General features: G+C 39.7%; 1 protein-coding gene across 2 annotated transcripts in view; it reads left to right on the forward strand.

Annotated features, from left to right (window-relative positions):
- The window catches only part of NEGR1 (neuronal growth regulator 1), a 552,031-nt gene that overhangs the window by 398,719 nt on the left and 136,770 nt on the right, over window positions 1-16,542 (forward strand). For both annotated transcript variants that reach the window (XM_034780292.1, XM_034780293.1), the window contains exon 5: window positions 10,057-10,177. In XM_034780292.1, coding sequence (XP_034636183.1) covers window positions 10,057-10,177 — 121 coding nt within the window. The remainder of the gene's footprint in view (window positions 1-10,056; window positions 10,178-16,542) is intronic.

A 16,542-nucleotide genomic window follows, 5' to 3' on the forward strand; every position in this document is an offset into this window, starting at 1 on the left:
TTTCATCTGTTTTCCAACTATCTGAATTACACCTGCCCAAATTTGGCAGGGTTATGAGCTGCGTGGCTTTAATGGATACAAGTTACAAGATAATTAAATAATGAGTGAATTTTTCACCAAAATTGTGACTTCCCATCAAAAACTGAAGTTTCCAAGTTTCATCCAAATTTGTTATGACCGTCTGGCTCAGTACTTTAAATAAACCCTTCCACTTGTCTTAACAGCAGCTTGATATGCTAACTTTTTCTTTCTAAGCTATACCATAAATTCTCTTTGAATAAAATTATACTTTCCATTCTTCTTGCCTAAAGTACCCAGGTGCCATAATAAAGTTCTTCTTAGAAGATTCCATTCAAATGCCCGAGGCCCAAACAAGAAATGAGTAGCAATTGGTGATTTTGCTGATTTCTCTCCAGCACTGCCGAGTTTTGTGTCATGTGATTAGGTCTATAGTTCTAATGAAGATCCTCAACTATTTTATAAGTTTGTAAGAAGATGGAAGAAATAATTATGACAACTTTTCTCTCCCACAGTTATAGAAGTAATAGCAACAGAGAAGATGAACCAGGCATTTATAATTGTCATTAAGAACAGGAGTACTTGTGGCACCTTAGAGACTAACAGATTTATTTCAGCATAAGTTTTCATGGGCTACAGCTCACTTCTTCAGATGCATAGAGTGAAACACACAGACAGAAGATATTTATACATACAGAGAACATGAAAAGGTGGAAGTACGCATACCAATTGTAAGAGACCAATCAATTGAGATGAGCTATCAGTAGCAGCAGAAGAAAAAACTTTGAAGTGATAATCGAGATGACCCATAGAAGGTGTGAGGAGAACTTAACATGGGGGGGGGGAAATCAATTAGTTTGTCTGTTTAATGGTTAAAGGACAGTTTCTCATCCTGATATGGAAGTTGAAAAAAAAAACTGTGTAAGTGCTACTCAGTATGAATTAGGGTTGCTGTTTCTGGCCCAATGAAAGAACATCAGGAATTGGACCCTTACTTTTAAGACTTAGTAAATCTTTACAAGAATACATTTATGAACTGCAAATATGCTGTGGTAACAAGAACTAATTATTTTTTCTCTAATATTAACAATATAGATGAAGATGAATGTATTATATTTTGGCAAACACAACATTTTACAACTGATGAAAAAGCATGCATTTTGCCCTAAACAAATTGAAATATTTTTGTAAAGATTCATAAATCTCCATAAAGAGACCAATTTTTACTGTCTGGCTGAGTGTAGGATATAAATAACACTTCTTACTGCTGTAAAGACCTCAGTAATTTTCATATTAAGACCTCAGTAATTTTCATATTAAGACATCCCAAAGATTTGAAAACTGCTGATGTTTGGCTTCTTGTTTCAATGAATTGTAGAAAGCCTGGTCCCTTGTAAGAAAAATATCTTTATTTTGAAACATTGGAGATAAATTTGCTTTACAAAAGAAAAAGTGAAAGAAACCAAAATTTAAATTAGATGAAAATTGGCAAAATAAAAAAGATACTTTTTTGATATTTACAATTCCACAAAAATGTTTGTTTAATCAGACAGTGCGGTTAATCATACAGGTGAAATTGAAAGTTACTACCACTGAATGCTAGTGTAAAAGTTAATAAATTCAGCTCATAATCATTATGCTCATGCTAGTTATAATAATTTACTGTCCATACCAAATTTTTATAAGCATTGTAATTAAATATAAAATGCACATTAGAATTATAATGAGTAATTAGGGCAACATAACTAATATGCATAAAAGTCCCAGAGCTCATTAAAATGTTAAAAGACAAAACCTGTTCTAGCTAGAATTTTTGCATATTTTCCGTAGCTGTCTGAATGACTGTGTACCTTGTGCATTGTTCTTCCTGTTCTTTTATAAACTACACATTAAAAAAACATACAACAAGTGTTATAGGAGTTATACATACACATTAAGGAGACAATAGATCCATGAGCCTCTACTACTAAGCACGTGTGATGTTCATGCTTGATTGTGATTGTGATGCTGGGAGTCTTTGGGTAGCACAAGTATCAGGGGGTAGCTGTGTTAGTCTGTATCCACAAAAACAACAAGGAGTCCAGTGGCACCTTAAAGACTAACAGATTTATTTGGGCATAAGCTTTCCTTGTAACTAGATTCATATAGTTTAAGGTAAAAAAAAAGACCATTTGATCATCTAGTTTGAATTCTGTACAACACAGGCATTAAATTTCACATAGTTACCCCTGTATGGAGCCCAAACCATAACAACTAGAGATTTACATTTCTTTAAAAAATGAAAGCTGAACTTCCGGAGAACAAGGTACCCCCCTGAGGGGTGCTTGTATGCCATACCACCTCATACTGAACCTGATCATACAAAACACATTTGAAAATTACATTATTTTTGGTATCAAGTATCAGGGGGTAGCCATGTTAGTCTGTAGCCACAAAAACAACAAGGAGTCCGGTGGCACCTTAAAGACTAACAGGTTTATTTGGGCATAAACTTTTGTGGGTAAAAAACCTCACTTCTTCAGATTCATGGAGTGAAAATTACAGATACAGGCATTATATACTGACGCATGAAGAGAAGGGAGTTACCTCCCAAGTGGAGAACCAGTGTTGACAGGCCAATTCGATCAGGGTAGATGTAGTCCACTCCCAATAATTGAGGAGGAGGTGTCAATTCCAGGAGAGGCAAAGCTGCTTTTGTAGTGAGCCAGCCACGCCCAGTCCCTATTCAAGCCCAAATTAATGGTGTTAAATTTGCAAATTAACTTTAGTTCTTCAGTTTCTCTTTGAAGTCTGTTTCTGAAGTTTTTTTGTTCAAGTATAGCTACTTTTAAATCTGTTATAGAATGTCCAGGAAGATTGAAGTGTTCTCCTATTGGCTTTTGCATGTTACCATTCCTGATGTCTGATTTGTGTCCATTTATTCTTTTATGTAAAGACTGACCGGTTTGGCCAATGTACATGGCAGAGGGGCATTGCTGGCACATGATGGCATATATCACATTAGTAGACGTGCAGGTGAATGAGCCCCTGATGGTGTGGCTGATGTGGTTGGATCCTCTGAGGGTGTTGCTAGAGTAGATATGGGGACAGAGTAGGCAATGAGGTTTGCTACAGGGATTGGTTCCTGGGTTAGTGTTTCTGTGGTGCGGTGTGTAGTTGCTGGTGAGTATTTGCTTCAGGGTTGGGGGGCTGTCTGTAAGCGAGGACTGGCCTGCCTCCCCAGGATTGTGAGAGTGAGGAATCATTTTCCAGGCTAGGTTGTAGATCATTGATGATGTGCTGGAGAGGTTTTAGCTGGGGCCTGTACGTGGTGGCCAGTGGTGTTATGTTATTTTCCTTATTGGGCCTGTCCTGTAGTAGGTGACTTCTGGGTACCCGTCTCGCTCTGTCAATCTGTTTACTCTCTTCCCCAGGTGGGTATTGTAGTTTTAAGAATGCTTGATAAAGATCTTGTAGGTGTTTGTCTCTGTCTGAGGGATTGGAGCAAATTCGGTTGTATTTTAGGGCTTGGCTGTAGACAATGGATCGTGTGATGTGTCCTGGATGGAAGCTGGAGGCATGTAGGTAAGTATAGCGGTGTGGGGGCTTCGACTCACTGGCGCAGCACCTCCTGCTGGTCGACTCGGGAATTAGCTCATCCAGTCTCTGGAGCGCACTCTGCAGACCGGTGTCTCGCCTGCCGCTGGCCCCCGTGTCCCTCCTGGATCCCGGTGCCCTTTACATCAGGGGTTCTGCCCACTAGCAGTATCCCACAATCTGGGTCTCCCCACCCAGGGGAACCCCCAACTCCCTATCCCCACCTTACCTCAGTGGCTACTGCCAGTCCCCATCTAGCCCTTGCTCCCTGGGGCAGACTGCAGTCTATGAACCACTCATCATCGGCAATGGGGGGTTGGACCAGCTGCCTCTGCCTATCTCTGGGCTGCTCCCCTGCAGCCCCCGTACCCTTTTGTAGGCCTTTAACAAGGCCCGCAGCCTGGTGTTTTACTAGGCTGCACTTCCCCAGCACTGCTCCACCCTAGGTACCCTCCTCAGCTTCCCAGGCAGCCAGGTCCTTCTCTCTCTAGGGAGCTAGAGAGATTGTCTTACAGCCTCTGGCCCTCAGCCTTCTTATAGGGCCAGCTGTGGCCTGATTGGGGCATGGCCCCAGCTCTGGCTGCTTCCCCCAATCAGCCTAGCTTTTCTGCACCACAGCCCTCTGCAGGGCTGCTTTTAACCCCTTCAGGGCCGAAGCAGGGTGACCCCCCACCACTACATGCGGTCAGTAGGTTTCCAGTATAGGGTGGTGTTTATTTGACCATCACTTATTTGCACTGTAGTGTCCAGGAAGTGAATCTCTTTTGTGGACTGAGGTTGATGGTGGGGTAGAAATTGTTGAAATCCAGGCGGAATTCTTCAAGGGCCTCCTTGCCTTGGGTCCATATGATGAAGATGTCATCAATGTAGCGCAAGTAGAGGAGGAGGACTAGGGGACGAGAGCTGAGGCAGCGTTGTTCTAAGCGTTGGGTAGCACAGTGTGCAATCTTATTGTGCCCCAGCCCAGGTTCGGACGTCATCCAAAATAAGGTTTAGTGCTAGGTTTAGTTCTCCACACTGACTAGTAGTAAATCTCTGCAGCTTTGATTAAAAAATCCTTGTGGAATATCACTATTATTTTTATGATTTTAATTTACTGTATTAGCTATTCAGTTAGTGTTTTTTCTTGTCATGGAAGGAGTAAGAGCAACAGAATTGTTCAGGACAATGAGCAATGTCCAGGACCATTGACTTCAAAAAGCTCAGACTTTAATAAACTCAGAGAACTAGTAGCTAAGGTCCCGTTGGAAGACAATCTAAGGGAAAAATGCATTCAGGAGAGCTGGCAGTTTCTCAAAGAGGCAATATTAAAGACACAACAAGAAACCATCCTGATGCAAACAAAAGATAGGAAGAATAGCAAGAGATCAATATGCAAATTGCTAAGGATGAGTACAAAAGAATAGTACGAACATGTAAGGACAAAATCAGAAAGACTAAGGCACAAAATGAGTTTCACCTAGCAAGGATCATAAAAGGCAATAAGAAGAGGTTCTATAAAGACAAAGAGAAAGACAAAGGAAAGTGTAGGCCCACTACTTAACAAGGAAGGAGAGCTAATGGACAACATCAAGAAAGCTGAAATGTATAATGCTTATTTTGCTTCAGACTTCACTAAAAAAGGTAATTGTAACTAGATGTTTAACACAATTTATAATAATTGCACTTATTGCAATAGGTTACCTGCCATTTGGGAGTGACCATTGGGATGTATTTATTTATTTTCAATTTCCTAACCTGGGCTATATAAAATTTCAGCAGTTAGTAAGGGAGGCAACACAGAAAAGTGTTACTGAGGGCAGCTGGACTTTCCTAATGGAGAGAGAAAGAGGGATCACTCTCTGAGAAAAGTTAATAGGCAGCAGGAAAAGTGCTTGAGAAGGAAAGTGAGTTAAACGAGAAAGACAGGAAATATTTCTCTAAAAATACCAGCAGGATTTTAACTCCTAGTTTTAACTCCTCGGCATGAGCCTGGTGGAACACCCCAGTTGCTAAAGGTTTTTTGTTTTTACTCTTGACAGAAGCGGTAGCAGCATAGAGTATGACCAAACCCCCTGCGGTCACAAGCCATCCGGGCCACTTATGAATGTTGGTCTCTGAATGTGCCATTGAGAGGTGTGAGAATCCTATAAGGTGGTATCTTCAGAGAATCAGAATTACAAGAAAGGCATCCACAGATGACCTAAATACAAACTGATTAAAAAGGAGAAATGTGCAGAAACAGTTGGAAGTTAGGCAAGGGGTCTAGGGGTAACAAACAGATGTCATATTTAAACTGTTTTCATTTGGTTGAGTACAACTGAAAAGAAGTTGGGAGTTTGTTTATTATCATCAATCTAGAATTTGGTCTGGATTCTTACCCCAACTCCAGCCCTCACACACTGCTCTGGTGGCATATAGGGTCCTTAAAGGGGATACAACAGGCACAGGGGAAATCCCTCTGCACAGTAGCAGTGTAGGGCTTATGTAAGCAGACCTATACTGCCCCACCTTACATGCCTTGGCCTGGGGGTGGGAGTGGGTGAATTAGAGGTGGGAGAAGTTATGCTCATAGTGCTTTGTGCTATGGGAATTCTAAGCTGCAGGGCAACCCAGAGAAACCCAGATACAGCTTCCAAAAAATAGTCGTCCTGAAAGCTGCTTTAACTTATGCCAGAAGCTATTTCAGTTTCCATGGTAGCCCAGAATTGGGGCAGCACAAAGGTGGCATTTGCCCCCAGTCTCAGACTGAACCTTCTGTGCTGCATCTCTCAGCAGAGACAGTACAGATTCTAGTCCCATGAGGGTTACTAGTTTTCACTACACATATTAGTATGCTTTTCAGTAAAAATGTGGCACTGATTTTAAGTCATGGTAATAGTGCATGTAAATTGAGAATGCCTTGTTATTGCACAGTTGAAAATCTTGTCACTATCAGTTAAAGAGTATGGACTGATCCATTCACTCCCTGTTATTATGGGAAAGAGACAATTGGAGAGAGTGGTTATGGCTGCTAAAACTAAAGGAGAGAAAAGATCTTTTGGTGGCTTCCTGAAGCCAGTTCACATTGTGCTATGTATTGGTATGGAAAATAATGCATTCTGTTCAATCCCATCTAAAATTTACTCTCCTGTGTTTTTTTTATTAAATGCAGGGCTCCATCCTTATATTCCTAGCATCCAAGTTTTCTCTTCCCAGATTCCAAATTAATATAAAATTGGATGAGCTCTCACACATCTTTGGAATACTAATTAATAGTGAATACTTTAGTAAATGGAAGCTCAGCGAGATTGTGTCCAACGTCACACAGGAAGTCAGTGACAGAGTCATTAACAGAACCCAGTTTGCTCTTCCCAGTCCTGTACTTTAAACACACCATGCTGTCAAACTACAGTGTCTAATTGCCTTTAAGGTCCAAAGATCTGGGACAATGTATGGGATTGTGACACACAGGCTCATTTCTGGTTCACTGCTTGTGTCAGCAGCTCTTCTCAGGCCTGACATGCTCACTATACTTCACACACTGCGTCATGATATTTATATAAAAGGTGACATGTAATATATGGTTTGAAATCTAATAACTCATTGATCATTAATATTCTTGTGTGATATATGTAAATATATTTAAAACAGATAAGTCAAGGGAGTAGGTAAATGGGTCTGCCCTAGACAAAGGAATGTGTATTTGCTTCTCTGAAAAGCCTTCAGGGAGAGACAATGAAGGCCCATTTACATTTTAGGTAAATTAAGCTATCAAGCTAACAAGAGGTGAAGGAATCGGTTTCCAGCAGGGAAGAGAAACTTTATCTGGGCTATAAAGACCAGGATAAGCAATTGACTCAACTGATTGTATACAGTATTACTGTATTATCAACGTTTTATCGAGTGAGATGTTTTATGATAGCCTATGACACACTGGCGGTAAATATCTTTGTCAAAAGTATGTATTACCACTATATGAGGAATTATGGATATGCATTGATATTAGGCTTTCCAGTCTGTGTCCAAACAGAGGGAAAACAGATGTTTCCCAGGGAGGAGGGAATGTCACTGGTGTTTACCTGTCTCCTATGTAAATTAAGCATGGTGAAATCAAAACAATGGAATCTCTATTTACATATAGGGGGATGGGAAGTCCACAGGAAGGGAAAAACAGCATGAGGTCATTCTGCTGCTTGAAATTAGGTCATTGAACTTTGGAAGATAAAAGCAGAGCCAGAAAGCCATTTTAGCATCCATCACTAGAGAGCCACAAGGGAACAGAGCTCCTGAAAGCTGAGAAAGATATGTCCTTCACCCAAGGGGGAGGCAGCGGTTGAAACCTCTGGGAATTGTGTATAGGTGAGAAACTTGCTTAGGAAAAAGATATTTCACCTAGGAAGACATGGGAAGCCAGCACCTTGTACTTCTGTGGAAGTTCCTGACTGATGGAAAGTCAGCTATGGCTGGAAGAAGATAGAGTGGTGAGAGAAATTACCTTGACCAAAGCCTGTACCTTGCTAGATTACATTTTAGACTTCTAGATGCATGTTTTCACTTTTGTTTGCTTGTAATCCTTTCTAATGTTATTCCTCTTGTGCTATTTTTAATACATTTGTTTTATTTTTACTATAAACCAACTCAGTGCTCTGTTTCAAAGGAAGGGTGTATTTACCTCAGTTAAGTTAATAAGCTGTATTGTGCTTTTGTCTCTTTAAAGGCACAATGAATCGTATTATTTCTCAAGGCTGTCCAGGAGAGGGCTAGACATTGCTGAGCACATGGTTTGGGAGAAATTTGGGGCTGGAAGTATGTTGTAGTCACCTTGCTGGTTGTAACTGAGTCTGGTGGAAGTCAGAGTAGGGCTGTAGACAGGCTACTGGGGTCAGAGCTGCTGAACTAGGGCTGTCTAGAACAAAAGCACTCAAGGTGTGACCTGCATGCTAGCTCGGAGCATCCCAGGCTGGAAGCTACAGCAGCAAAGCATTGGGTTACAGGGCAGTGACACAACCCCTCACAGGTCTTGATTGCACTCCCCAAACCCTGTGACACGGACTCAGTCCAATTGCCATTGTAGTCAATGAAGAGACAGACGCCCAGTGACTTCAATAATAGCTGGATCATGCCCTCCATTAGCAATAATTCTTGCCAGGTAAAGTGTCCTTTTAAATATTTGTGAATATACTTAGGGGTAATTTCTGCATTAGTCACTGTATAGGCTATTTTAAGGGTCTATAGAAGTGGATACTGCAGACTAATGCTTGTTTCCAGACATTTTATTTTAGTACAGCATAATTCTACTTCATATACTTTTAACGAGATTCACATATTTTTGTTTGTACTGAGTCATGTCCCTATTGGCACATAAAATAGCATTATGAAACTGACCAGCCTATGTAAAGAACTTCCTCATGAACCTTCTGTTTAATATAGCTGTTCCTTTCTTTGCAGAAGTTGGCTATCATAAAAGATTATGGCCTCTTAAATGACAAGCTTAAAAATGAGCGTGATTATGAAAAAGAATGGAGGGAGGAGTCATATATATATATTTGGAACATTTGGAAAATTGCTTGAAAAAAATGAATGGAGTTTTATTTATAAGTTGAATGTTTTCTTTTCTAGTTTTAAATATAATTTATATGCATCATAAAATGCTAATAAAATACAAAAAAAATCTAAGAAGGCAATTGCTTATCTGTTCATGTTTTCCCCTTGTTAAACTATTTCTTGTGCAATTTTGTGCTGTTTAAGGTTGCATTTTCATGAAAAATTGAGAAATTGGCAATCACTTATCTTTTATCTGTTGCTGTAAATTAAAATATTAATCTTTTAAGTATTTCTTTTGTGCAAAAAGAGAGCTGCAAAAGAGAGCAAACTAGATTAGGATGCAACATTTATGTGTATAGTGAATTATGGGAAAAATCAGACTTATTATATATAAAAACTCTAATTATTATAATTGTGAAAGTGAGTTCTACCTTTAGTATGTACAGTTCACATTTTACACGCTTTTGGTTTAATCCTGAATTCCTTAGACAGACGAAAATCTTAGCAGAGTCTGTGGGCATTGTGTCTTCATATGCATGTTGGGCCTGTTAGAGTCTTTCCAGTTTTCAATGGGCTCTGTATAAGTCTCTTAAGGATTAGGTATATTTATAGGGTACATACTGTCTTTGGTAAGAAATTAAAATATTTTTGAATAATTCCTAGTGCAACATGCAGTGGACACTTGTTTGTTCATATCACAGGATTATATGTTTGTTGTCTGAGATACACAGCTAAATAAAAGCTGTATATTATATTCTACTTTCAGGGATAACTTCTTCCATATCCAATTTGAGAAATGTGGTTGAATGGGAGTAGTCCGGTCACAAAAATCAAAACAGGAAAATGTAATGTTGATCCATCAGACATGAAAGTAACTTCAAGCATTTTGTAGAAGAAATGAAAATATAAATCTGTAGTGATTTTTCTTTAAAATTTGCACTTCAATTTTTTTTCCAGTCGCCCCCACAATTCAGGAACTTAAATCCAGTGGTGTGATGCTAGGAGGTAATGGATTGATAAGATGTGAAAGTGCAGGAGTTCCTGCTCCAGTCTTTGAGTGGTACAAAGGAGAGAGAAAGTAAGTAACCTGCATGTATTTATTGTATACCAGTCTAATGCTGTTCTGCATATTATAAGCCTTGTGTTATAAAGAGAGGTATCAGTGGAGTTTGGTGTAGTACTAATGTTCAGTTGATTTACAGTAGGAAGATTATGATGAAGAAACAACATACTGACAGGGCTTAACTTCTAAGTTTGGGTCCATTAAGGTGTAAAGAAGCATTTAAAAGATGCAGTCAGTGTATCTTGTGGATAGCTATGGTTATCATGTTCCTGGTTTTAGATTGGGGACCTATTATTTTATCCCAATCCAGTCTCCAAAGCAGGGGTAAGCAACCTATGGCACGCGTGCCAAAGGCAGCACGTGAGCTGATTTTCAGTGGCACTCACACTGCCTGGGTCCTGGCCACCGGTCCGGGGGACTCTGCATTTTAATTTAATTTTAAATGAAGCTTCTTAAACATTTTGAAAACCTTATTTACTTTACATACAACAATAGTTTAGTTATATATTATAGACTTATAGAAAGAGACCTTCTAAAAACGTTAAAATGTATTACTGGCACGCGAAACCTTAAATTAGAATGAATAAATGAAGACTCGGCACACCACTTCTCCAAGGTTGCCGACCCCCGCTCCAAAGTCTTTTCAATTTTTCCAGTGGACCTGTACTCGCATGCAAACAGATCAGATCTTTCAGCACATCTGAGGAATACTGCATTGAACATTGCAGTGCTCCCTACTAAACCCAATGCCCGGGTATCAGACATAGTGCAGGAACCAAGTTGTGTGTGCAAATCAAAGTCACTGAAAGAAACAATCCCAGCAGCATGGGAACCCTGAGAATCCCTCCTCCCTACTCAGAAGGTGAGAAGGAAGGAACTAGTAGGACAAGGCATCATTACAACCTCTCTGGAGAATGAGGGATGGAAAGCCTCCTCTCTCTCACAGAAACCAAGTGAAACATTGGAAGAGTCCTCTCCCAGCATTAGGATGAGATGAGAAAAGCCCAACATTCCCTTCAGCAATCAGAAGGGAAAGATTATTATGCACTGTTGTCAGATACTATAATAATGGAGGCTATATAAGTACCTAAGATGGATAGAAAAATTACAAAAAAACGGGAAATTTTTATTATCATGACAATAGCTACAGCCAATTTCTATTTTGAAAAAAAGGCTGTTCAACCAAAAGACATGGGGGGGACACAAGTTCTGCCATTTGTGGTCTGAGGACAAAAGACTGGGGGGGGGATAAGTTCTGCCATCTGTGGTCTGAGGAACAGATCCAACTTGTGTGAATTGCCATATCTCCACTGAAGTCAGTGGAGCTAGGATGCTTTATGCTAGCTGAGAATCTGGCCCAGGGTTTACTTTCTCTCATCTTGCATGCTGAAAATCAATAAAGTGTTTTTCTTATTTGTTTGTAGTCAGTTTGATTTGTAGGTGCTTAATGCTACCTCGTTTGAGTATCTGTCTCCTCCACCGCATCTTTCTTTATTTAAAAACAACTGCTTTCATTGCAATATTTTTAATGTGAAAACTGTTTTACGGCTCTTAGGTTTATATAAAAGTTTATTTTTACAAAATTTCAATATTGGGGCAAATTTAAGTTGTCAGTGTTTAAGGCATATGCACAAGGGGACAAAGTGAATGTTCACTTTAGCTTTTGGAATTTCTGGACTGTTAAGTGCTTGCTTTCTCAACTTTAACTTCCCATTAATGCTGGGATTTAACATGGAATATTAATGAGCATTTTTCATAGAAAACAATTAGTCAGAACATTTCTGACTGGCCAGCTGCTCTTCTTGAGATTTGTTCTCCTATAGGAGTATTAGCTGTCCCCTTTGCTCCACAACTTCACAGAATGGTCCTGAATACCATACTCAGATGAGTTGCAAAGTGTTTTTTTAATGTGGTGCAACTGAGACTTAGCACTAACAGTAGCAGAAGATTATCTTCTTTGGAGGGAACCCCCTAAATCCTGCTCCCAAAGGTCCACACTTTGTCTCTCCCCCTTTATTATACAAAAAAACTACCATTATGTTCAAGAAGGATTTGTTGTTGGGTTTTTTTTGTTTTTTTTTTTACAAGCAATGTTGCAGTACTGTTTGCATACATTATAGAGTCTGGACTCAACTGGAGACTCCTGATTTGATGTCAGTAATATCCATTAAATGCATGGATCTGACTGATTCCCTTATTTTTATGTATGAACTCAGTTTCATGAGAGCAGTAAGACACAACAGGCAATGCATTTCAGGACAATAAAGTCATTGCTGTCTGCCTCTTGCTTCAGTTATAACATCACCTGAGGCTTATTTTAATCACCCAGAAATGCACAACCCTATTGTCTCTTATTGCTTAAGTATTTTTAGCATATGCTTATGTTAAGTCTAATGGTAAATAGTATTTTTGTTAAAACGTTGTTTATAGACACACTGCAGATACTGAACATTTGCAGAGATTCTAGTATTTTTGAACATTGCAGAACCTTCCCATTTGCAAGAAAGTCACTTTTTTTTTTTACTCCTACATTGCTGTGTTTCCCAATACTATCCCTACAAGTATCATCTCTGAAAGATGAAAAATCTATACAGTACTATGCTGGTAAAGCCACTTCCCTGCTGTAACGCACAACTGAGAAATGTCAATTTTCAAAGGCAGTTCAGGAAAAGACTATGCAGAGCGGTGAACAGATTATTTATTGGCGTGGCTAAAGTAACTTGCGGGAAATGTTAGGGCCCAATTCACTTCCTTCTGAAGTCAATGGAAACACTTCCATTCCTATAATGAGAAACGGATTGGACCCTAAATTAGTGCTGAGTAAATTTAAAAACAAAATTAAGTGTTGGGTTAGTTTGAAAAACACCGAAGAATATCTGTATCTGAAATAACTACTATGACTGTTGAATTTACAAACTGTTCCATTCACTTGGATCTAAACACAATAAAAAGTTGCCTTGTAAGGCTCTAGGCACCCTGGCATCCATTCAAAATACAGTCCATAAAATAAGGGGGGGGGGGGACAGTCACAACCCACCATTGCATAAAGCTAGTCAGCAAAATTAAAAAGTTGCAAAACAAATTGTACCCCATCAGTAAGTTCCACTCAAACTCCAACCCATCCACCCTTCATAAGCGTCTTTTCAGAAAGATGCTTCATGCTCTGAAGGTCAACAAATTCAAGCTAGTTTGGACCAAGGCGAGGAGTAAACCCCAGTGTAAAAACACCTTCACACAAAACATTTCATGCGAAGTTCTGTCTTTAGTAAGCTAAGGGATCTCCAGTTCAAGTACCATATAAATCTCAGCTGTAGCATGTGGGACAGGGAGAAAAGCAGTCTCCATTTAGAGCTTCATCTGTCAATACCAATACCTGAAACTCCACCTGGAAGCCAGTAGTCAACCACTGCAGATCTCAGAGCACTGATGAATGTGCATACCATAAGATGTAAGATGCCATTTAATATACAGGACAACACATTCTGCAGTAACATTCATCTCCTGAATTAATTTAATTGGGCTGGAACCACCTGGAAAATACAGCTGGGTGAAATTTTTCAGACAAAACTTTTTTTGGGGGGGGGGGGGGGGGAAAAAAATGCAGATTGTGGGCAGTCAAAATATTTTGCAAATTTGTTGCAAATTTGCTAATTGTTTCAGTTGGGGAAAAAAATAAAAAAAAATGTTGAAAATATTTTGTCTCAACATTTTCTAAATGAAATGTTTAGACTTAGATTCAAAACAATTTTGAATTTTTACTTCAATTTTACAAATTTTACTTCAACTTTATTTAATTTTTGTAAGTTAAAAAAATTGATAATGAAATTTAGTGTGTTAGGTTGAACAAAATGTTTTATTTTGCCAGAAACAATATTTATTTTATTTTTTCAGTTTACCAAAAAATTCAATTTTTTTTTCATTTCAGGTTCACCCGAAACAAAATATTTTTCTAATTTTTCATTTTGGCCACTGAACTGCAAAATCAGCTATTCACACAGCTCTATTTGATATGTTTTTCACTTTGTCTACAGTACAGGGTTAAACCATTATGAGAGAGGCAGCCCAAAGGTCTTTAATCTAAAAATATTAATTCCATTAAAAATGATAAAGAAAACAAAACATACATTTCAAATAACCTAATAAAGACTAAAATCATGATAATGGTCTAATAGATTATAGTAACATTAATTGATTCAAATGTGAGACTAAAGACAAATACCCATTGGGGCTAATACTGATGCATGATCTTCTGTAATCTGTTTCTAGGTATAATATCTGGAATAAAAGTGAGATCTTATTGTACTGGAAGGCCTCAAGTGCAATATAGCAAGGTGAACAAAAAGATGATGTAGCTGCATTCTCTTAAAGTGCAGTTGCTCTCTGAAAAGTGACTGGTAAAAATGGCTAGAGTTTTTGTATTGACTAAGATACATTGTTGTAAGCAAAAATGACAGTGAACAGGTCTTGCATACACCACACAACACTGAGGAGTCAGGATCCTAAAAACGAAGGCAGTAGAATATATACTTTCATTTCCATGGGAGGCACAGTGACATAGTAGACTCCTGGACTGGACCCAGGAGACATGGGTTCTGTTCCTGGCTCTGCCTCTGGCCTGCTGGATGACCTTGTGCAAGTCACTTTGACCTCTCTATGCATCAATTTCCCCATCTTTAAAGTGGATATAATGATAATGACCATTCTTTGTAAAGCCCTTTAAAATATACTGATGAAAAGTGTTATATAAAAGCTAGGTAGTATTATTATTATTTATTTAGAAATAAATGTTTCTAGCCTTATAGTTGCAAAGAAAACCTAAATTTGCACCGTGTTAACCAGTACAGTGCTGTTTTCCTGGTCTGCAGACAGACAGCTTCTGTGCCTTTATTGCTGCTCAAAGCTTTCTCAAACAGTGGCAGAGTGAAATTAATAAGACTTTGATCAATTTTAGTGTTGCTGTTCAGAAACCTGGAGAAAAGTAGTGAAACTGTCCCTGTCAGTTGCATGTGCTACTTCTTGAGAAAGTTATTAACCACCAGCACATACAAGCACTGGAGTTATTCCTTGGAGAGAATGACATGAAAAGGAGGATAAGGGTACGGTAGGAGGAGACTCTTGAGTGGGAGGGCATTGGTGGTAGAGATGGAAAGCTCATTTTCCATTCCAGCAACTTAAGGGGAATGAAACTTCAGATTCCTCAGGCTCCTTTACTTGCTTGATACAAATGATGTAGACCCCAACAGAGCCTAGAGGCAGCACTCTGGTAGGAATCACAGATCTCCATCCCTTTTCCAGGAGCAGGAGAGCTGGGCTTATAGTCAGCTGGATATCAACCTAAAATAAGTGCTATATCTCAAACAGAAGTTATGGACTTGATACAGAAATTATTGGTGAAATTCCATGACCCACCCTAAATGACTCCCAGGGCCTAAAGGGGCACACTCTGCCTCCATTCCCCAATAGCACCAGCAGCCAGTTCCCTCTTCACATCCAAGGGACTGGTACGGTGGGATGAAAGGTTCAAGAGGAACTTGGGAGTGGTAAATAGAGTTAAGAGGTACAGGTAGGGGAAAACCACCCTTAGAGGACCCGGGAACTGAGGGCAGCTGTGATCGCTGGGGGAGCTGTGATAGATGGAGAGGAATTTGGAGGTGGGAATAAGTCAGGGGGACAGGTTGGAGGTCACAGAAATTCAGGGGGGTGGGGAAATGAACAGGGACAGGGGAGTTTTGAGGCACAGAAGCTGGGTAAACAGAAGAACCTAAAAGAAATTAGGTGTGACAGGGAAGCTGAAGGTGGCAGAGGCTGAATACACAGAAATGGGACCCGGTGGACCAAACTGGAGGAAACACGGAGAGGGAGATGAGAACAACGGGAGGCAAGACATTAGAAAGGATGATGGAGCAATAGAGATGAGGAGGAGTAGGAGGAAACAGAGGCAGGAGGAGGGATGAGGAGTGAGTGTGGGAGGAAGAGTGAGGAGGATGAGTGAAAGCTGGGGTGATAGAAACCCGGGAGGACAAAGAGAATGAGCCAGGGCATTGCAAAGGCTGTGAGCATGGACAGTGAAGCTAGGAAGCATGAAGGTGGAGGCAGGCAAAGTCCAGCAACTATAAGGGTTAGTGGCATGAGGGAGAGAACATGGTGGAAGCAGATAAGAGGGGACACTGAGGAAGGGAGGAGATATTCAGTGATGGAATGAAGAATGAGGGAGGACAAAATAAGAGGGATTTTGTGGGGAAGAAGGAAAGAATAAAGGGAAAGGATGACTGTCTTAATAGGTAGATTAGGCCTCGGAGATTAAAAGCTCTATATATTTTGAAATTAAAAGCCAAAATATGCTGCTGTCAACACCTGGGAAGCACAAAAGGCAATGTGGC

Source organism: Trachemys scripta, chromosome 8, assembly GCF_013100865.1.
Source record: "Trachemys scripta elegans isolate TJP31775 chromosome 8, CAS_Tse_1.0, whole genome shotgun sequence".
Lineage (NCBI taxonomy): Eukaryota > Metazoa > Chordata > Testudines > Emydidae > Trachemys > Trachemys scripta.